Source organism: Salvelinus sp. IW2-2015, unplaced genomic scaffold (genome assembly GCF_002910315.2).
Source record: "Salvelinus sp. IW2-2015 unplaced genomic scaffold, ASM291031v2 Un_scaffold2302, whole genome shotgun sequence".
Lineage (NCBI taxonomy): Eukaryota > Metazoa > Chordata > Actinopteri > Salmoniformes > Salmonidae > Salvelinus > Salvelinus sp. IW2-2015.
Window position 1 is genome coordinate 46,902 of NW_019943628.1, and position 22,519 is coordinate 69,420.

The 22,519-nt window shown below is 45.2% G+C and overlaps 1 protein-coding gene and 1 long non-coding RNA gene across 2 annotated transcripts in view; both read left to right on the forward strand.

Annotated features, from left to right (window-relative positions):
• Positions 1–21,824, forward strand: part of LOC112073573 (homeobox-containing protein 1-like) — a 36,203-nt gene extending 14,379 nt beyond the window's left edge. Inside the window, exons 4-5 of the mRNA XM_024140847.2 lie at positions 6,580–6,779; positions 12,752–21,824. Of these exons, the coding sequence (XP_023996615.2) occupies positions 6,580–6,779; positions 12,752–12,886 (335 nt within the window). The 3' untranslated portion in view covers positions 12,887–21,824. The remainder of the gene's footprint in view (positions 1–6,579; positions 6,780–12,751) is intronic.
• On the forward strand, positions 31–4,384 carry LOC112073574 (uncharacterized). The gene is made up of 3 exons (XR_002894568.2): positions 31–60; positions 597–679; positions 4,290–4,384. It is a non-coding gene; the product is annotated as an uncharacterized lncRNA (long non-coding RNA).
• Positions 21,825–22,519: the final 695 nt, after the last annotated feature.

Genomic DNA, 22,519 nt, shown 5'->3' on the forward strand with positions numbered 1-22,519 from the left:
TGCTACGCAGAGGAAGTCGTTTTACCTGGGAGGAAAGAATGTTCTGGCTGTGATGGAGAGGTGAGGAGCGAGCAGAGGGTGAGAGGAGAGCATCTTTACCCGGAGGAAGTAATGTCTGCTGTGATGAGGAGAGGGAGAGAGAGCATAGATGACTTAAGGAGAGGAGGGCTAGGGTGGAGAGGGCTCTGGTCTAAAGCAGTGCACTACATAGGGGATAGGGTGGAGAGGACTCTGGTCTAAAGCAGTGCACTACATAGGGGATAAGGTGGAGAGGACTCTGGTCTAAAGCAGTGCACTACATAGGGATAGGTGGAGAGGACTTCTGGTCTAAAGCAGTGCACTACATAGGGGATAGGGTGAGAGGACTCTGGTCTAAAGCCAGTGCACTACATAGGGGATAGGGTGGAGAGGGCTCTGGTCTAAAGCAGTGCACTACATAGGGATAGGGTGAGAGGGCTCTTGGTCTAAACAGTTGCACTACATAGGGATAGGGTGGAGAGGACTCTGGTCTAAAGCAGTGCACTACATAGGGAATAGGGTGCTATTTGGAACGCCGACTAGATCTGTGTTTGAGATGGCCGCCTCTTTCTCCTCAGCTACTTCAATGACAACCAGTACCCCGATGAAGCTAAGAGAGAGGAGATCTCTAACGCCTGCAACGCTGTCATCCAGAAACCAGGTATCTGTTCCACCTTACTGGTTGTACTGGCCTTTGTTACTACACCTGATTTTAGTGAATGGATGCTTTACTACTTACTGTGACTGTAGTGTAGTGGTTGTCCTGTCCAGCTAACTGTGACTGTAGTGTTAGTGGTTGCTACCCAGCTACCTGTGACTAGTGTAGTGGTTGTCCTGTCCAGCTAAACTGTGACTAGTGTAGTGGTTGTCCTGTCCAGCTACCTGTGACTGTAGTGTAGTGGTTGTCCTGTCCAGCTACCTGACTGTAGTGTAGTGGTTGTCCTGTCCAGCTACCTGTGACTGTAGTGTAATGGTTGTCCTGCCCAGCTACCTGTGACTGTTAGTGGTGTTCCTACCCAGCTACTGTGACTGTAGTGTAGTGGTTGTCCTGTCCAGCTACCTGTGACTGTAGTGTATGGTGTCCTGGTCCAGCTACCTGTGACTGTAGTGTAGTGGTTGTCCTGTCCAGCTACCTGTGACTGTAGTGTAGTGGTTGTCCTGTCCAGCTACACTGTGACTGTAGTAGTGGTTGTCCTGTCCAGCTACCTGTGACTGTAGTGTAGTGGTTGTTCCTGTCCAGCTACCTGTGACTGTAGTGTAGTGGTTGTCCTGTCCAGCTACCTGTGACTGTAGTGAGTGCGTGTCCTGTCCAGCTACCTGTGACTGTAGTGTAGTGGTTTGTCCTGTCCAGCTACCTGTGAATGTAGTGTAGTGGTGGTCCTGTCCAGCTACCTGTGACTGTAGTGTAGTTGGTTGTCCTGCCCAGCTACCTGTGACTGTAGTGTTAGTGGTTGTCCTGTCCAGCTACCTGTGACTTATGTAGTGGTTGTCCTGTCCAGCTACCTGTGAATGTAGTGTAGTGGTTGTCCTGCCCAGCTACCTGTGACTGTAGTGTAGTGGTTGTCCTGTCCAGCTACCTTGTGACTGTAGTGTTGTCCTGTCCGGCTACCTGTGACTGTAGTGGTTGTCCTGTCCGGCTACCTGTGACTGTAGTGGTTGTCCTGTCCGGCTACCTGTGACTGTAGTGGTTGTCCTGTCCAGCTACCTGTGACTGTAGTGTAGTGTGTGTCCTGTCCAGCTACCTGTGACTGTAGTGTAGTGGTTGTCCTTCCAGCTACCTGTGACTGTAGTGTAGTGGTTGTTCCTGTCCAGCTACCTGTGGTTGTCCTGTCCAGCTACCGCTGGACTGTAGTGTAGTGGTTTCCTGTCCAGCTACCTGTGACTGTAGGTTAGTGGTTGTCCTGTCCAGCTACCTGTGACTGTAGTGTAGTGGTTGTCCTGTCCAGCTACCTGTGACTGTAGTGTAGTGGTTGTCCTACCCAGCTACCTGTGATTGTAGTGTAGTGGTTGTCCTACCCAGCTACCTGTGACTGTAGTGTAGTGGTTGTCCTGCCCAGCTACTGTGACTGTAGTGTGGTGGTTGTCCTTGTCCAGCTACCTGTGACTGTAGTGTAGTGGTTGTCCTGCCCAGCTACCTGTGAATGTAGTGGTTGTCCTGTCCAGCTACCTGTGACTGTAGTGGTTGTCCTGTCCAGCTACCTGTGACTGTAGTGGTTGTCCTGTCCAGCTACCTGTGACTGTAGTGGTTGTCCTGTCCAGCTACCTGTGTTGTAGTGTAGTGGTTGTCCTGTCCAGCTACCTGTGATTGTAGTGTAGTGGTTGTCCTGTCCAGCTACCTGTGATTGTAGTGAGTGGTTTGTCCTGTCCAGCTACCTGACTGAGTGTAGTGTGTTCCCGCCAGCATACCTGTGACTGTAGTGTAGTGGTTGTCCTGCCCAGCTACCTGTGACTGTAGTGTAGTGGTTGTTCCTGCCCAGCTACCTGTGCTGATGCTCCAGCTACCTTGTGACTGTAGTGGTTGTCCTGTCCAGCTACCTGTGACTGTAGTTGTGGTTGTCCTGTCCAGCTACCTGTGACTGTAGTGTGTGGTTGTCCTGTCCAGCTACCTGTGACTGTAGTGTGTGGTTGTCCTGCCCAGCTACCTGTGACTGTAGTGGTTGTCCTGCCCAGCTACCTGTGACTGTAGTGGTTGTCCTCCCAGCTACCTGTGACTGTAGTGTAGTGGTTGTCCTGCCCAGCTACCTGTGACTGCAGTGTAGTGGTTGTCCTGCCCAGCTTACCTGTGAATGTAGTGGTTGTCCTTCCCAGCTACCTGTGACTGTAGTGGTTGTCCTGTCCAGCTACCTGTGACTGTTAGTGTGTGGTTGTCCTGCCCAGCTACCTGTGACTGTAGTGGTTGTCCTGCCCAGCTACCTGTGAGTGTAGTGGTTGTCCTGTCCAGCTACCTGTTGACTGTAGTGTGTGGTTGTCCTGCCCAGCTACCTTAAGTTGAAAGCACTAACTGTAAGTCGCTCTGGATATGAGTCTGTAAAATACCTAAATGTACAAAAAAATGTAAACTGAACAAAGATATAAACGCAACATCCTACAATTTCAAGTTACAATATTTAAAATATTTTACTGAGTTACAGTTCATATGAGGAAATCAGTCATTTAAAATAAATTAAGGCTCTAATCTATGGATTTCACATGACTGGGAATACAGATATGCATCTGTTGGCCACAGGTACTGTGGCCACAGGTACTGTTGGCCACAGGTACTGTTGGCACAGGTACTGTTGCCACAGGTACTGGTTGGCCACAGGTACTGTTGGCCACAGGTACTGTTGGCCACAGGTACTGTATGTGCCTCAGTTACTGTTGGCCACAGGTACTGTTGGCCACAGGTACTGTTGGCCACAGGTACTGTGGCCACAGGTACTGTTGGCCACAGGTACTGTTGGCCACAGGTACTGATTAAAAAGAGGTAGGGGTATGGATCAGAAAACCAGTCAGTATCTTGGTGTGACCGCCATTTGCCTCATGCAGCGCAACACATCTCCTTCACATAGAGTTGATCAGGCTGTTGATTGTGGCCTGTGGAATGTTGTCCCGCTCCTCTTCAATGGCTGTGCGAAGTTGCTGGATATTGGTGGGAACTGGAATACACTGTCGTACACGACAATCCAGAGCATCCCAAACATGCTCAACAGGTGACATGTCTGGTGAGTAGCAGGCCATGAAAGAACTGAGACATCTTCAGCTTCCAGGGAATTGTGTACAGATCCTTGAGACATGGGGCCGTACATTAACATGCTGAAACATGAGCGATGTAGGTGGATGAATGGCACGACAACGGGCCTCAGGATCTCGTCCACGTATCTCTGTGCATTCAAATTGCAATCGATAAAATGGCAATTGTGCTCGTTGTCCGTAACTTATGCCTGCCCATAGCATCAGCCCACCTCCACAGCGTTGACATCAGTCAGCACGATCCCATACACCTGACATACAAGCTTCTTATATTGCCACACCTTTCAAGTCTAATGGTTTTTCTTGGTAAAAGAGAAATGCTCACTAACAGGGATGTAAAACAAATGAGTGTGCAACATTTCAGAGAAATAAGCTTTTTGTGCGTATGGAACTTTTCTGGATTTTTTTTTAATTTCAGCTCATGAAACATTCCAACAAGACTTTCCTGTTGAGTTAATTTTTTTCCAGTGTACTTTGCCCTTTGGAATATAATTTACTGTTTGGAATGATCTAATCTCCTGAATGTTGTTTTATTTCAGGGAAGAAGCTATCGACCTGGAGAGAGTCAGCTCTCTAAAAGTCTACAACTGGTTTTGCCAACCGACGCAAGGAGATCAAGAGACGAGCTAATATGGTAACGTGGCTGGGTCTCTGTCGTCGTTGTAACGGGCTGGGTTTCTCTGTCGTCGTTGGTAACGTGTGGCTGGGGTTTCTCTGTCGTCGTGGTAACGTGGGCTGGGTTTCTCTGTCGTCGTTGGTAACGTGGGGCTGGGTTTCTCTGTCGTCGTTGGTACGTGGGCTGGGTTTCTCTGTCGTCGTTGTAACGTGGGCTGGGTTTCTCTGTCGTCGTTGGTTACGTGGGCTGGGTTTCTCTGTCGTCGTTGGTAACGTGGGTGGTTTCTGTTGTCGTTGGTAACGTGGGCTGGGTTTCTCTGTCGTCGTTGTTACGTGGGCTGGGTTTCTCTGTCGTCGTTGGTAACGTGGGCTGGGTTTCTCTGTCGTCGTTGGTAACGTGGGCTGGGTTTTCTCTGTCGTCGTTGGTAACGTGGGCTGGGTTTCTCTGTCGTCGGTTAACGTGGGCTGGGTTTCTCTGTCGTCGTTGGTTACGTGGGCTGGGTTTCTGTGTCGTCGTTTGGTTCATGTGGGCTGGGTTCTCTGTCGTCGTTGGTAACGTGGGCGGGTTTCTTCTGTCGTCGTTGGTAACGTGGGCTGGGTTTCTCTGTTCGTCGTTGGTAACGTGGGCTGGGTTTTCTCTGTCGTCGTTGGTAACGTGGGCTGGGTTTCTCTGTCGTCGTTGGTAACGTGGGCTGGTTTCTCTGTCGTCTTGTAACGTGGGCTGGGTTTCTCTGTCGTCGTTGGTACGTGGCTGGGTTCTCTGTCGTCGTTGGTTACGTGGGCTGGGTTTCTCTGTCGTCGTTGGTTACGTGGGCTGGGTTTCTTCTGTCGTCGTTGGTTACGTGGGCTGGGTTCTCTGATCGTCGTTGGTTACGTGGCTGGTTTCTCTGTCGTCCGTTGGTTACGTGGGCTGGGTTTCTTTGTCGTCGTTGGTAACGTGGGCTGGGTTTCTCTTGTCGTCGTTGGTTACGTGGGCTGGGTTTCTTTGTCGTCGTTTGGTAACGTGGCTGGTTTCTCTGTCGTCGTTTGGTAACGTGGCTGGGTTTCTCTGTCGTCGTTGGTACAATGAAGATTTCAGCAGGACATCAGTTTGTTTCACTGCCATCCATTTATCTATTTCTTCTATTAGCCTGGCTGCATGTTTCTGTGTTTAGATGGTTAGTCCTACGGCCCCCTTTCTCCCCCGTAGAAATCTCAGTACAGCCAGTAAGGACTGGCCAGTCCTCATATCCTGGTTCCTCTGGTCTACCCTGTACAGCCAGTAGAGGACTGGCCAGTCCTCAGAGCCTGGTTCCTCTGGTCTACCCTGACAGCCAGAAGAGGACTGGCCAGTCCTCATATCCTGGTTCCTCTGGTCTACCCTGTACAGCCAGAAGAGGACTGGCCAGTCCTCAGAGCCTGGTTCCTCTGGTCTACCCTGTACAGCCAGAAGAGGGACTGGCCAGTCCTCAGAGCCTGGTTCCTCTGGTCTACCCTGTACAGCCAGAAGAGGACTGGCCAGTCCTCGGAGGCTGGTTCCTCTGGTCTACCATGTACAGCCAGAAGAGGACTGGCCAGTCCTCGGAGCCTGGTTCCTCTGGTCTACCATGTACAGCCAGAAGAGGACTGGCCAGTCCTCGGAGCCTGGTTCCTCTGGTCTACCCTGTACAGCCAGAAGAGGACTGGCCAGTCCTCAGAGCCTGGTTCCTCTGGTCTACCATGTACAGCCAGAAGAGGACTGGCCAGTCCTCAGCCTGGTTCCTCTCTAGGTTTCTTCCATCTTGGAAGTTTTTCCTGCTACCTGTGTTTCTGCCTCTGCATTGCTTGCTGTTTGGGGTTTAGATTGGGTATCTGTTAACTGCTGATGTAAAAACGGCATTATAAAATATATTTAATTGATTGATTTTCCCTATGTATACAGCTGTGGTGTTCCCTTGAGAATTCTAGATTCCAACTGTGGTAAGATTGTTCATGTCGTGACATAACCATCCACTGGGTGTCATGACCTTTCACCTGGCTGGAGGTCACCGACCGTAACACTAAGGAAGTTGTGGGGAGTTGACTAGGTCAGACTCTGATGATGGCGATTTACGCCCGGGACGTAAGCCTGTTCGTATGCCCCGTCACTAAATACGGAGATCTATGCAGAAACGGGATGCTCCTTTGTCTTTGTCCTCCTGGATAGTCACCAGTGGAAGTATCCAAGGGTAAGGAATGTTTTTGTGTCATAATAACCAACGCTCTTGTTTTCCCAAGAAGCCACAATCCTGGAGAGCCATTGGATAGACGTCCAGAGTCCCGGAGGACACTCGAACAGCGACGACATCGATGGAGGCGACTACACAGAACAGGCCTGTGACCTGGCCTACTTCGACAAGAGACCCATGGCCAGACCCTTTGGCTTCTACAGGCTAGAGCCCACTTCACCCACACAGGTATGGAGCCAGAACCAAATCAAACTGTATTTATTTAGTACATTTCTGACAAAAAATGCAATTGAAAGGAGAGAGAGCTGCATTCCTGTGGGATGTCCGCCGGACCCACGGGCCCTGACAGATGTCATTGTGGCGCGGTTGACATTTTTAATTCTACGGGTGGGAGCGGGCAGTCAGGCAGACAACTTTAGGATGAAAATATTTGTTTAGTCCCGCAGATTGTGTTTTAGAGTAGTTGTCATCTAGGGAATTAGAAGCGGAGGTCCTAGTCACAGGTTGATTCATGTTCACTAGCCTACCTCTTAGGGCTGGGCGATATCAAATTAATTTAAATGTATATTTTTTTGCACAGGCATTTGGAATATTGTATCGCAAGAGTCAAGTACATTTTTGTAATTATTGTTTATGTCCTCTTATTCTAATGTTGTCTTTTTGGTCTGGTCTTCTTCGCTCCTCTGTGCTGTGTACACCTTCCAATTCACACCAGAGATCTGTATATAATGACGAGATAATCATGTCTCTGCCCTAACAATGGGAGTCGTTGTCCCCAAAGTCGGGGAAAACAGGCGACCAAGCTTAGGTCCATAATAAGCCATAGAAACGCACAGATTTTGGCGAAGAGTGAAACCTCTTGGTTTCGGTTTACACACACACAGCCTCTCCACCTTCCACTCACAACAACAAAGATGAAAGAGACGTTATTTTACTGTGATAGAGAAGTCAACTTTTCTAGCGATACCCTTATGTCTCAACTCCTCAAGTTGCGTACAGAACAGACTCTACTAAAACCAGAGTATTAATGAACATTGATTGTGGAAAATGAATTATCGGTTTGTCTCCCGCAGCATTATGGTGCCATGTAGCAAGCAGTATTCTAGCCAATGACTGTTATACTAGCTGTGTAGTCTGTTTTTTTATAAATGTGCAACACGCATAAAACACAATTTATAAAATGAATTGACAACTAATTCTGAGAAATAAGGTTGGCCTCTTGATTTCAACATATGAACAAAGTGGACAGGCTAACATGCTTTTCAAACAGTTGGAAACGGACCAGAATGGCTAACATGCTTTTCAAACAGTTGGAAACGGACCAGAATGGCATGGGTGATTCTCACAATATTGGTATTACTCTTGGTCAATTTTTTTTTTTTAAATGCATTTTTGTAATAGATAAAATACCATCTAGTTATTGTCTGTTAAATGAATCTTCTTACCTGTTCAGATTTGAATTTATTTGTGCAGATTTTCCAAAATGTCTTTACCGTAACACCGTAAGATACACAAGTTATTACATCAACGTTTCATAAAATAACATTTTGATTACACTGAGTATACCAAACACCTTTCTTTTAATATTGAGTTTCACCTGGTTGGTCGGTCATGGAAAGAGCAGGTGTTCCTAATGTTTTGTATAGTCACTGTGTATTTTCATTTTAATCAGTTCTGATTACCGTAACTTGTGCCATGTTCATATAATTCATTTTAAACTAATATTCATATTTTTTCCAAAGTACACCAATATAAAGAGCAAATGAGATTTTATGCTCAAATATTTAGAATTATGTCATATTATTCTATGAATATTTTATCATTGATGCATTTCGATAATCAGATCCACGTTACTGTAGATTAGACCGCATTACGGTAATGAGCAAATGAGATCGCGGTACTTCATCAAGAGTAAAAATAAATTAAATAAACATGTTTAACCTTATGAAGCATAAAGAACAACAAGTTAATAATTTTACCCATATCATGCAGCCATACTAACAACCTGGTATCTTTACCAGTATATGCAGACATTTGGTGACACAGAAAGGAAACTTATCTTTTTTCAGGAGATGCGCTTCAACAACAACAAATTTTGTTGCTCCTAAATTTTGTTGCGCCTAACTTTTCTAAGCTGCCGCTTTCAAGGAGCGGGAGACTAATCCGGACGCTTATAAGAAATCCTGCTATGCCCTCGGACAAACCATCAAACAAGCAAAGCGTCAATACAGGTTTAAGATTGAAATCCTACTACACCGACTCTGACGCTCGGCAGATGTGGCAGGGCTTGAAAACTATTACGGACTACGAAGGGAAGCCCAGACGCGAGCCTACCAGACGAGCTAAATGCCTTTTTTATGCTCGCTTCGAGGCAAGCAACACTGAAGCATGCACGAGAGCACCAGCTGTTCCGGATGACTGTGTGGTCACGCTCTCCGTAGCCGATGTGAACAAAACCTTTCAACAGGTCCATATTCACAAAGCCGCTGGGCCAAACGGACTACCAGGACGTGTACTCAAAGCATGCGTGGACCAACTGTCAAGTGTCTTCACTGACATTTTCAACATCTCCCTGTCCGAGTCTGTAATACCTACATGTTTCAAGCAGACCACCATAGTCCCTGTGCCCAAGGAAGCGACGGTAACCTGCCTAAATGATTACCGCACAGTGGCACTCATGTCGGTAGCCATGAAGTGCTTGGAAAGGCTGATCATGGCTCACATCAACAGCATCCTCCCGGACACCCTAGACCCACTCCAATTCACATACCGCCCCAACAGAACCACAGATGACGCAATATCTATTGCACTCCACACTGCCCTTTCTCACCTGGATAAAAGCAACACCAATGTGAGAATGCTGTTCATTGACTGACTACAGCTCAGCGTTCAACACCATAGTGCCCACGAAGCTCACCACTAAGCTAAGGACTCTGGGACTAAACACCTCCCTCTGCACCTGGATCCTGGGCTTCCTGACGGGCTGCCCCCAGGTGGTAAGAGTAGGCAACAACACGTCTACCACGCTGATCCTTAACACTGGGGCCCATCAGGGGTGTGTACTTAGTCCCTTCCTGTACTCCCTCTTCACCCATGACTGCGTGGCCAAACACGACTCCAACACTCTTGTGTCGTCAACAAACACAAGTTTGTTGACGACACAACAATGGTAGGCCTGATCAACGATGAGACAGCCTATAGAGAGGTCAGAGAACTGGCAGGGTGGTTCCAGGACAAAAATCTCTCCCTCAATGTGAGAAAGACACAGAAGCTGATCGTGGACTACAGGAAAAGGTGGGCCAAACAGGCCCCCATTTAAAATCGACGGGGCTGTAGTGGAGCGGGTCGAGAGTTTCAAGTTCCTTGGTGTCCACATCACCAACAAACTATCATGGTCCAAACATACCAAGAGTCGTGAAGAGGGCACGACAAAACCTTTTCCCCCTCAGGAGACTGAAAAGATTTTGCATGGGACCCCAGATCCTCAAAAGGTTCTACAGCTGCACCATCGAGAGCATCCTGACCGGTTGCATCGCTGCCTGGTATGGCAACTGCTCGGCCTCTGACCGTAAGGAGCTACAGAGGGTAGTGCGAATGGCCCAGTAAATCTCTGGGGTCAAGTTTCCTGCCATCCAGGACCTACAGTTGAAGTCGGAAGTTTACATACACCTTAGCCAAATACATTTAAACTCAGTTTTTCACAATTCCTGACATTTAATCATAGTAAAAATTCCCTCTCTTAGGTCAGTTAGGATCACCACTTTATTTTAAGAATGTGAAATGTCAGAATAATAGTAGAGTGATTTATTTCAGCTTTTATTTCTTTCATCACATTCCCAGTGGGTCAGAAGTCTTTAAATTGCCTTAAAATTGTTTAACTTGGGTCAAACATTTTGGGTAGCCTTCCACAAGCTTCCCAGAATAAGTAGGGTGACTTTTGGCCCATTCCTCCTGACAGAGCTGGTATAACTGAGTCAGGTTTGTAGGCCTCCTTGCACGCACACACTTTTTCAGTTCTACCCACAAATGTTCTATAGGACTGAGGTCAGGGCTTTATGATGGCCACTCCAATACCTTGACTTTGTTGTCCTTAAGCCATTTTGCCACAACTTTGGAAGTATGCTTGGGGTCATTGTCCATTTGGAAGACCCATTTGTGACCAAGCTTTAACTTCCTGACTGATGTCTTGAGATGTTGCTTCAATATATCCACATAATTTTCCTGCCTCATGATGCCATTTATTTTGTGAAGTGCACCAGTCCCTCCTGCAGCAAAGCACCCCCACAACATGATGTTGCCACCCCTGTGCTTCACGGTTGTGATGGTGTTCTTCGGCTTGCAAGCCTCCCATTTTTCCTCAACATAACGATAGTCATTATGGCCAAACAGTTCTATTTTTTTTTCATCAGACCAGAGGACATTTCTCCAAAAAGAACGATCTTTGTTGCAAACCATAGTCTGGCTTTTTTATGGCAGTTTTGGAGCAGTGGCTTCTTCCTTGCTGAGCGGCCTTTCAGGTTATGTCGATATAGGACTTGTTTTACAGCACGGCGGTACTGGAGCACCAAGTCTAGGACCAAAAGGCTCCTCAACAGCTTCTACCCCCAAGCCATAAGACTGCTGAACAATTCATAAAAATCGCCACCGGACAATTTACATTGACACACACACACAAACTCTGAAATATGTTTATTATTGCTAAATATTTGAGATGCAGTGTATTTGGCCTTTTTAATTGTACAACAAAGCTTATTTAGAGAAAACAGAGCAAACGTATGGCTAAAGTTTAGGCTCCCACATTGACTGGAAATAAATATTGATATCATGTATTTTACTCTGCCCGCAAATCGTCCTGCTCTTTTAAAGTTATTCAAAGCGTAGCTCAAGTCATGTGTCCACGTTCCTATTGTCCCCAACTCTGCTCCCTTTCAAACTACACTGTATATACAAAAGTATGTGGACACACCTTCAAATGAGTTTATTTCAGCCACACCTGTATAAAATCGAGCACACAGACATGCAATCTCCATAGACAAACATGGCAGTAGAATGGCCTTACTGAAGAGCTACGTGACTTTCAACGTGGCACCGTCATAAGATGCCACCTTTCCAACAAGTTAGTTTCTCAAATTTATGCTCTGCTACAGCTGCCCCTGTCAACTGTAAGTGCTGTTATTGTGAAGTGGAAACATCTAGGAGCAACAACGGCTCAGCCGAGAAGTGGTAGGCCACACAAGCTCACAGAACGGGACCGCGAAGTGCTGAAGTGCGTATCACGTAAAAAATCGTCTGTCCTCTGTTTTAAACGACCTCTGGAAGCACAACTGTTAGTCGGGAGCTAAATGAAATGGGGTTTCCATGGCCAAGTACTCGCACACAAGCCTAAGATCACCATGTGCAATGCATATAGCGTCAGTTGGAGTGGCGTAAAACTCGCCACCATTGGACTCTGGAGCTGTGGAAACGCTTCCAACTTTATGGCAACAGTTTGGGAAGGCCCTTTCCGGTATGACAATGCTCCCGTGTACAAAGCGAGGTCCATTCAGAAATAGTGTGTCAATCGCTGTAGAAGAACTTGACTAGTCTACGTAGAATCCTGACCTCAACTCCATCTAACACCTTTGGGATAAATTGGAACGCCGGCTGCGAGCCAGGCCTAATCGCACAACATCAGTCCCTGACCTCACTAATGCTCTTGTGGCTGAATAGAAGCAAGTCCCCGCAGCAATGTTCCAACATCTAGTGGAAAGCCTTCCCAGAAGAGTGGAGGCTGTTATAGCAGCAAACGGGGGGACCAACTCTATATTAATGCCCATGATTTTGGAATGAGATTTTCGAAGAGTAGGTGCCAACATACTTTTGGTCATGTAGTGTACATATATAACGTATTGGTTGATAATACCACGTCAATCTCTGGCACAAAAAAAGTGACAATTTTTTTAAATTTGCTCAGGGTGGCAAAATTGCTCGACTGGAGCTGCAAAGCAAGTCTCGTAACGTACATGTAAAATAACATTGCGAGCCTGCGGTCGGGTTTGGGGCCACAGTTCTTACGTGAGTCAGACAAGAAGCCAGTGGGGAGTGCTATGAAAAGCAGCAGGAGGGGGGGATGAAGAAATCAGTCCCCCTCAGACCTCTAAATAAAATAATTATATATAAACGTGTTACTTTCTATGTTTCTCCCCCCCCTTTTCTTCCAGGACGATGGTACTGACCACCAGGACCCCATCTCTCTGGCCGTGGAGATGGCAGCAGTCAACCACACCATCCTGGCTCTGTCCCGGACCGGCGGGGTGCCCAGCGACATCAAGACAGAGGTCCCGGACGATGACTGAAGAGGTGGTTACTGGACAGTGACTGTGGGAGGAAGGAGTGGGTAGCGAAGGGTAATAATCAAGAGAGGATACGTCGTGTGTGTGTGCGTGAGAGATTGTGGTTCAAGGAATGTGAAGATGACCAAATTGAAGCTATCAAACTCCAGCCACCCTCCTCCCCCTTGTTCTCAGGCCCTCCACGGCCCCAGTGTACTGTACCCTCCTTCCCCTTGTTCTCAGCCCCTCCACGGCCCCAGTGTAGTACCCTCCTTCCCCTTGTTTCAGGCCCTCCACGGTCCCAGTGTACTGTACCCTCCTTCCCCTTGTTCTCAGGCCTTCCACGGCCCCAGTGTAACTGTACCCTCCTTCCCCTTGTTCTCAGCCCCTCCACGGCCCCAGTGTACTGTACCCTCCTTCCCCTTGTTCTCAGCCCCTCCACGGCTCCTCATCGGAGTGAAAAAGTTGAGTGGAGAATAATAAATGGCTGTTTTTTTTCTGAACCGCCACCCCAATATGGTGCCACTGGCCTGGGGCCCTGGTCAACCGGTTTTCCCACTCCTCCTCTGAGCCCAGACCCACATACCTCAATCTTGCCTGGGTGCAGCTATATGTATATATGGAATCTGTTCTCATCAGAGAAATAGAAGTCTGTTCTAGAACGTTCTAGAATAGAAGTCTGTTATTGAACGTTCTGGAATAGAAGTCTGTTCTGGAATAGAAGTCTGTTCTGGAATAGAAGTGATACCATTTCTATGGTTCTCATAATGTCTCATCTTGTGCTGCCCTGAACCCATTTCCTTGTGCAATGCGTTGGCAGCGCATCAGTGGCCTCTTACTAACACTTCTGGAAGAGAGGGAGGGGTGTAGTTTATCACCCTGCCAAAGAACAGTCAGTTGAGTACTCATCTGTGGATTGGACTGTTCTGTTTGGACTGTATTGTTCCCTACTGTTCAATGTATCCTGCAATCTACGGCTTTCATTACTACTGGAATCTTAACGTTTGGTTTGTAAACATTGACATTATGAATTTTTCCCATGTCCGTGGTGTTCTTTTAAATGGAATGGCCACCAGAAATACAGAAGTTCCTTTCTGGAGAGGACTGTTATGTGCATGAGGCAAAAAGCATTCTGAAAGCCAGCAGTAGCACCCAAAGCCAAATGAGACAAGACACAGAGCTAACTTCTGATTAGTTTAGCCTTGTGGGTATTAAAGGGAAAATCTGCGATTTGGTTAATTATTTTCTGACTTAAATAATGTGATATACACCCATTGATTTTTAAAAAATTATATAATTTCAAACGGACCTGAGAGCTGTGTTACAGAGATGGTGAATCTAGTCTTTTTAAGGGTTAAATTTGATCAAAAGTAAATTAACTAACAGCGGGTGAATTTCCTGGGAGTTTGGTAGCGCTAAGATCGCGTCCATTGGCGGCAACGTGTGAATGATGATGTCAGTGTCGACAGACGGTACAAAGCTTTTGGGTAAATCGCCCTCATTTGAAGAACGTAAACATATCATATGAAATGGATGACGTTAGTACCCAATTGGATGAGCGCCACTTTCAAAAATACTGTCTGAAAAAAATAAATTATAATTACTAGTATTATTTCCCCCCCCAGGGCCCACGTTCGGTTTTCAACGAAGTCTGGAGGGCCGCACTGGAAGTAGATTTCCTCGCCGTCAAAATTAGCAACAAGATTGTCCTCAGACCATCGTTTAGGGAATTTCCGATACTCCCAGACTGTCCAGCTTTAATTTCAGTGATTTTTAATAGTGCGCTGGACACAGTCGAGGGAACTGTAGGTCTATTATGATTACTATGTGACACCCCCGCTTTAAGGGGGGAGTGAATATCAGTAGACACTCGGCCCTCTGGGAACTGAGTCCCCTGGTAGACGGTGTATATACATTCAAAGTATTCAGATCCATTCATCTGTCCACATCTTGTTACATCAGACTTATTCTAAAATGGATGAAATTGTTTTTATTCCCCTCATCAATCTACACACAATACCCCGTAATGACAAAGCAAAAAACATAATTTTTTTTAAATGTTTTTTTTGTGAATGTATTACAAATAAACTCACATTTTACGTAAGTATTCAGACCCTTTACTCAGTACTTTGATGAAGCACCTTTGGCAGCGATTACAGCCTAGAGTCTTCTTGGGTATGATGCTACAAGCTTGGCACACCTGTATTTGGGGACTTTCTCCCGTGCTTCTCTGCAGATCCTCTCAAGCTCTGTCAGGTTAGATGGGGAGTGTTGCTGCACAGCTATTTTCAGGTCTCTCCAGAGATGTTCGATCGGGTTCAAGTCCGGACACTGGCTGGGACATTCAGAGACTTGTCCCGAAGCCACTCCTGCATTGTCTTGGCTGTGTGCTTAGGGTCGTTGCTGCTGCTACCACCATGCTTCACCGTAGGGATGGTGCCAGGTTTCCTCTAGACGTGACGCTTGGCATTCAGGCTGAAGAGTTGGATCTTGGTTTCATCAGACCAACTCAACTCTGTGTATATACAGTGTAGTTTGAAAGGAGAGCAGAGTTGGGGACAATAGGAACGTGGACACTTGACTTGAGCTACGCTTTGAATAACTTTTAAAAGAGCAGGACGATTTTGCGGCCAGAGTAAAATACATGTTATCAATATTTATTTCCTGTCAATGTCGGAGTCTAAACTATAGCCATACATTTTCCAATACGCTGTGCTTCTCTGCACAATACATACAGTGCATTCAGAAAGTATTCAAGTATTTGTATATACAGTGTAGTTTGAAAGAGCGAATACTTTCCTGTATCTTTTGTAGTGACTGGGTGTATTGATACAACATCCAAAGTGTCATTCATAATTTCACCTCAAAGGGATATTCAATGTCTGCTTTTTATTTATTTTACCAATCTACCAATGGTTGCCCTTCTTTGCGAGGCACTTGAAAACCTCCCTGGTCTTTGTGGTTGGAATTCACTGCTCGACTGAGGGATTTTACAGATAATTGTATGTGTGGGGGTACAGATATGAAGTAGTCATTCAATCATCAAACCCCATAATTACAGAGTGAGTCCATGCGACTTGTTAAGCACATTTTTACTCCTGAACTTTAGGCTTGCCATAACAAAGGAGTTGAATACTTAACATTTCGGGATTTTAATTTTTTTAATAATTTGTACAAATTTCAAAAAACATAATTCACCTTTGACATTATGGGGTATTATGTGTAGGCTAGTGACATCTCCTATTTAATCCATTTTTAAATTCAGGCTGTAACAACAAAATGTGGAAAAAGTCCAGGGGTGTGACGACTTTCTGAAGGCACTGCATGTGTTTTTAAAAGACAGTTTGAGCCTTCACACACTTCTGAGTCTAGTTGAGCGGAGATAAGCATTCTTGTTGGAACCATGCTGGACAGGACGATGTCAAAGGGAAATATCTGAGCCAGTATGGTTTGGTTCGGCACGATAGTGTGGAAAGGGTATTTATCGGACTGGTATTATTTAATTCTGCTGCTTCAGAGGATCTAGTCTTGCCCTAACCCTGCGCTGGGTTCGCTGTTCTTGACTAAAGAAACGGGTTCAAGAAGAAAAGAAGAAAAAAAAGTGTATTTATATTATTTTATTTTTTAATGTTCTTAGTATAAAATTATGAGGAGGATGATACTGTATGTTTGGAAATTATGCTTTTATTGTTAAATCAATCAATCAAATTTCAAATGTATTTATATAGCGCTTCTTCCATCAGCCTAAAACCACAAACGGCAAGCAATGCAGGTGTAGAAGCACGGTGGCTAGGAAAAACTCCCTAGAAAGGCCAGAACCTAGGAAGAAACCTGGAGAGGAACCAGGCTATGAGGGGTGGCCAGTCCTCTTCTGGATGTGGCGGGTGGAGATTGTAACAGAACATGGCCAAGATGTTCAAATGTTCATAGATGACCAGCAGGGTCAGATAATAATCACAGTGGTTGTCGAGGGTGCAGGTCAGCACCAGGTCAGCACCTCAGGAGTAAATGTCAGTTGGCTTTTCATAGCCGATCATTCAGAGTATCTCTACCGCTCCTGCTGTCTCTAGAGAGTTGAAAACAGCAGGTCTGGGACAGGTAGCACGTCCGGTGAACAGGTCAGGGTTCCATAGCCGCAGGCAGAACAGTTGAAACTGGAGCAGCAGCACAACCAGGTGGACTGGGGACAGCAAGGAGTCATCAGGCCAGGTAGTCCTGAGGCATGCTCCTAGGGCTCAGGTCCTCAGAGAGAGAAAGAAAGAGAGAATTGGAGAGAGCAAACTTAAATTCACACAGGACACCGGATAAGACGGGGAAAATACTCCAGATATAACAGACTGACCCTAGCCCCCCGACACAAACTACTGCAGCATAAATACTGGAGGCTGAGACAGGAGGGGTCAGGAGACACTGTGGCCCCATCCGACGATACCCCCGGACAGGGCCAAACAGGCAGGATATAACTTTGCCAAAGCACAGCCCCCACACCACTAGAGGGATATCTTCAACCACCAACTTACCATCCTGAGACAAGGCCGAGTATAACCCACAAAGACCTCCCCCACGGCACAACCCAAGGGGGGGCGCCAACCCAGACAGGAAGATCACGCAGTGACTCAACCCACTCAAGTGATGCAGCCCTCCTAGGGACGGCATGGAAGAGCTCCAGTAAGCCAGTGACTCAGCCCCTGTAATAGGGTTTGAGGCAGAGAATCCCAGTGGAGAGAGGGGAACTGGCCAGGCAGAGACAGCAAGAGCGGCTCGTTGCTCCAGTGCCTTTCCGTTCACCTTCACACTCCTGGGCCAGACTACACTCAATTATAGGCCTACTGAAGAGATGAGTCTTCAATAAAGACTTAAAAGGTTGAGACCGAGTCTGCGTCTCTCACATGGGTAGGCAGACCATTCCATAAAAATGGAGCTCTGTAGGAGAAAGCCCTGCCTCCAGCTGTTTGATTAGAAATTGTAGGGACAATAAGGAGGTCTGCGTCTTATGACCGTAGCGTACGTGTAGGTATTTACAGCAGGACCAAATCGGAAAGATGGGTAGGAGCAGGCCCATGTAATGCTTTGTAGGTTAGCAGTAAAACCTTAATCAGCCCTAGGCTTAACAGGAAGCCAGTGTAGAGAGGCTAGCACTGGAGTAATATGATCAAATCTTTTGGTTCTAGTCAAGATTCTAGCAGCTGTGTTTAGCACTAACTGAAGTTTATTTATTGCTTTATCCGGGTATCTGGAAAGTAGAGCATTGCAGTAGTCTAACCTAGAAGTGACAAAAGCATGGATTAATTTTTCAACATTTTTGGACTAAGTTTCTGATATTTGCAATGTTACGTAGATGGAACAAAGCTGTCTTTGAAACAGTGTTGATATGTTCGTAAAAAGAGAGATCAGGGTCCAGAGAAACGCAGAGGTCGTTCACAGTTTTATTTGAGACGACTGTACAACCATCAAGATTATTTGTCAGATTCAACAGAAGATCTCTTTGTTTCTTGGGACCTAGTACAAGCATCTCTGTTTTGTCAGAGTTTAAAAGTATAACATTTGCCACCATCCACTTCCTTATGTCTGAAACACAGGCTTCCAGGTAGGGCGATTTTGGGGCTTCACCATGTTTCATCGAAATGTACAGCTGTGTGTCGTCCACATAGCAGTGAAAGTTAACATTATGTTTCCGAATGACATCACCAAGAGTAAAATATATAGTGAAAACAATAGTGGTCTTAAAACGGAGCCTTGAGGAACACCGAAATTTACAGTTGATTTTGTCAGAGGACAAACTGATATGTATCCGACAGATAAGATCTAAACCAGGCCAGACCTTGTCCGTGTAGACTAATTTGGGTTTCCAATCTCCAAAAGAATGTGGTGATCAATGGTATCAAAAGCAGCACTAAGGTCTAGGAGCACGAGGACAGATGCAGAGCCTCGGTCTGATGCCATTAAAAGGTCATTTACCACCTTCACAAGTGCAGTCTCAGTGCTATGATGGGGTCTACAACCAGACTGATGCATTTCGTATACATTGTTTGTCTTCAGGAAGGCAACGAGTTGCTGCGCAACAGCTTTTTCTAAGATTTGAGAGGAATGGGAGATTTGATACAGGCCTATATATTTTCTGTGTCAAGGTTAGGCTTTTTCAAGAGGCTTTACTGCCACGTTTAGTGAGTTTGGTACACATCCGGTGGATAGAGAGCCGTTTATTATGTTCAACATAGGAGGGCCAAGCACAGGAAGCAGCTCTTTCAGTAGTTTAGTTGGAATAGGGTCCAGTATGCAGCTTGAAGGTTTAGAGGCCATGATTATTTTCATCAATGTGTCGAGATATAGTATTAAAAAAATGTAAGGGGCTCCCTTGATCCTAGGTCCTGGCAGAGTTTTGCAGACTCAGGACAACTGAGCTTTGGAGGAATACGCAGATTTAAAGAGGAGTCTGTAATTTGCTTTCTAATGATTATGATCTTTTCCTCAAAGAAGTTCATGAATTTATTACTACTGAAGTGAAAGCCATCCTCTCTTGGGGAATGCTGCTTTTTAGTTAGCTTTGCGACAGTATCAAAAATACATTTGGGATTGTTCTTATTTTCCTCAATTAAATTGGAAAAATAGGATGATCGAGCAGCAGTGAGGGCTCTTTGATACTGCACGGTACAGTCTTTCCAAGCTAGTCGGAAGACTTCCAGTTTGGTGTGGCGCCATTTCTGTTCAAATTTTCTGGAAGCTTGCTTCAGAGCTCGGGTATTTTCTGTATACCAGGGAGCTAGTTTCTTATGACAAATGTTTTTAGGGGTGCGACTGCATCTAGGGTATTGCGCAAGGTTAAATTGAGTTCCTCGGTTAGGTGGTTAACTGATTTTTGTACTCTGACGTCCTTGGGTAGGTGGAGGGAGTCTGGAAGGGAATTTAGGAATCTTTGAGTTGTCCGAGAATTTATAGCACGGCTTTTTTATAGCACGGCTTTTGATGATCCTTGGTTGGGGTCTGAGCAGATTATTTGTTGCGATTGCAAACGCACTGAGTCGATGATGGCTCCGAAAGCCTTTTGGAGTGGGTCTGTGGACTTTTCCATGTGAATATTAAAGTCACCAAAAATTGGAATAATATCTGCCATGACTACAAGGTCTGATAGGAATTCAGGGAACTCAGTGAGGAATGCTGTATATGTAAACGGTAGCTATAAAAAGTGACTGAGTAGGCTGCATAGATTTCATGACTAGAAGCTCAAGACGAAAACTTATTTTTTTATTTTTTTTATTGAAATTTGCTATCGTAAATGTTAGCAACACCTCCGCCTTTGCGGGATCAATTCTTATTTTGTTTTCATTTTAAATTGTTTTCTTATTCCACTGTTGTGTGTTTGTGTGTATCCCCTTATGAAGAACAGTCTCCATGTGTGAGATAACAAGATACTATATTGTGTAATAGCAAAGCAGTCCTCTATTGCAGGTGAACTGTCCTTTTTAAATAAGTCTACTCTCCTGTAGTAGAACCTCCCAACCTGAAGGGGGTGCTGTGGTACAGGTCCTGGATGCTAGAATGTTCCGGCATTATTCAAGTTATTATTCAAATGCCTAGGCATTAGCTTGGGGAGCTAACAAGTCTTCAAGGACAAATAGGTATCCTGTACAAAATGTAAATTGTTATTCTAATGGTTGTCCAATCACACAAACAAGCTCATAATAGTAAGTCCTAACACCTGAAAGTGACCTCTGCTTTCTCTCCTTGTCCTCCATGTGTTTAGCAAAGTGCAAGGGGGTCAGAGGCGGACTGGCAATAGGGCGATTCAGGCCAATGCCAGATGGGCTAGTCCATCTTTAGCCCAGGTGGCCTGGCTAAATTGGGGTGTATCGTAGAATAATCATAATGGGTCCTAAAGCAAAAAAGATTACCTGTGTGGGAGCTTCAAGGAATTAATGGGCCAGTGTGTTAAATGCCACGGCCGATTTCTGGTCCCAGTCCGCCCCTGAAGGGGGGTGTTTGTGCTGTGTCAGGGTCCAGGTTCAGACTTATATCTACAGTTCCCGCCATGTCTCCTGTCCCCAGTAAATATAATCAACTACATTTAAATTAAAATGGTCAATATAGCTCTCTGAAATGTCCAAGACTGAATGCCGTTTTATCAGTTGTTCTCCAATAGTCTTCTGAATTACTGTATTGGCCATTAAAGAGTTTTGTGCCTTTTTTTCTTTTTGTATTTTTTGCCAACTGACTGTTCTGTAATTCAAATGTAGTATATGAAGATTTTTCTACTGTTTTCTTTGTTGGAATTGGTGTGTGTGTGTGCAGTTGAAGTCGGAAGTTTACATACACCTTAGCCAAATACATTTAAACTCAGTTTTTCACAATTCCTGACATTTAATCCTAGTAAAAATTCCCTCTCTTAGGTCAGTTAGGATCACCACTTTATTTTAAGAATGTGAAATGTCAGAATAATAGTAGAGAGAATGATTTTTTTCAGCTTTTATCACATTCCCAGTGGGTCAGAAGTTTACATACTCAGTATTTGGTAGCATTGCCTTTAAATTGTTTAACTTGGGTCAAATGTTTCGGGTAGCCTTCCAAAAGCTTCCCACTATGTTGGGTGAATTTTGGCCCATTCCTCCTGGCAGAGCTGGTGTAACTGAGTCAGGTTTGTAGGCCTCCTTGTTGCTATCAGAAGCTTCTAAAGCCATGACATAATTTTCTGGAATTTTCCAAGCTGTGTAAAGGCACATTCAACTTTGTATGTAAACTTCTGACCCACTGGAATTGAGATTAAGTGAAATAATCTGTCTAAACAATTGTTGGAAAAATTAATTGTCATGCACAAAGTAGATGTCCTAACCGACTTGCCAAAACTGTAGTTTGTTAACAAGAAATTTGTGGAGAGGTTGAATAATGAGTTTTAATGACTCCAACCTAAGTTTATGTAAACTTCCGACTTCAACTGTATTACACACACAATAAAATTATATCAATGAGACACCTGCTATTGTATTTTTTCCCCCAACGCTATTAATCTTTAAACAATGTTAACATTAAATTCAACTGTACATACATTTCACTTAAATGTCATCATGGTTCAAAGATCTTTACAGATTAAGAAAGCAAAAATAAGGTGATTTAATCGCTTTAAAACTATTTTTTTATACAAAAATGCCAAGTCTCCAAAAACTATAGATATTAAGTTAATGATACCATCAAACTCCTTGCCGAGTCAGGTGCGGTTGCAGACTAGCTCTGCTTAAATGTAAGTCAAAGATACAAATGTCCTTACGCTCTTGAGTTAAACCATTTTGAGAACTATAATTCTGTTACAGAATAATTTCCCCTCTGATCTCCAGTATCACTGTCAGTGGTGGCACAGACGACAGGCTCACAGTAAACTAAATGAATGGTATCCAACACACATGGTTTCTCCATTTCAGGCTATTATTATGAGCCGTCATCCTCTCACCAGCCTCCTCTGAACTGTCTAGGCTAAAACTGGTAACTAGATTTGATTGTTAAGCCTAGGTTAGGGCAAGTCTTCTCCAGGGTGGTTTTGACCTAGGTTAGGGCAAGTCCTCTCCAGGGTGGTTTTGGCCTAGGTTAGGGCAAGTCCTCTCCAGGGTGGTTTTGGCCTAGGTTAGGGCAAGTCCTCTCCAGGGTGGTTTTTGGCCTAGGTTAGGGCAACTC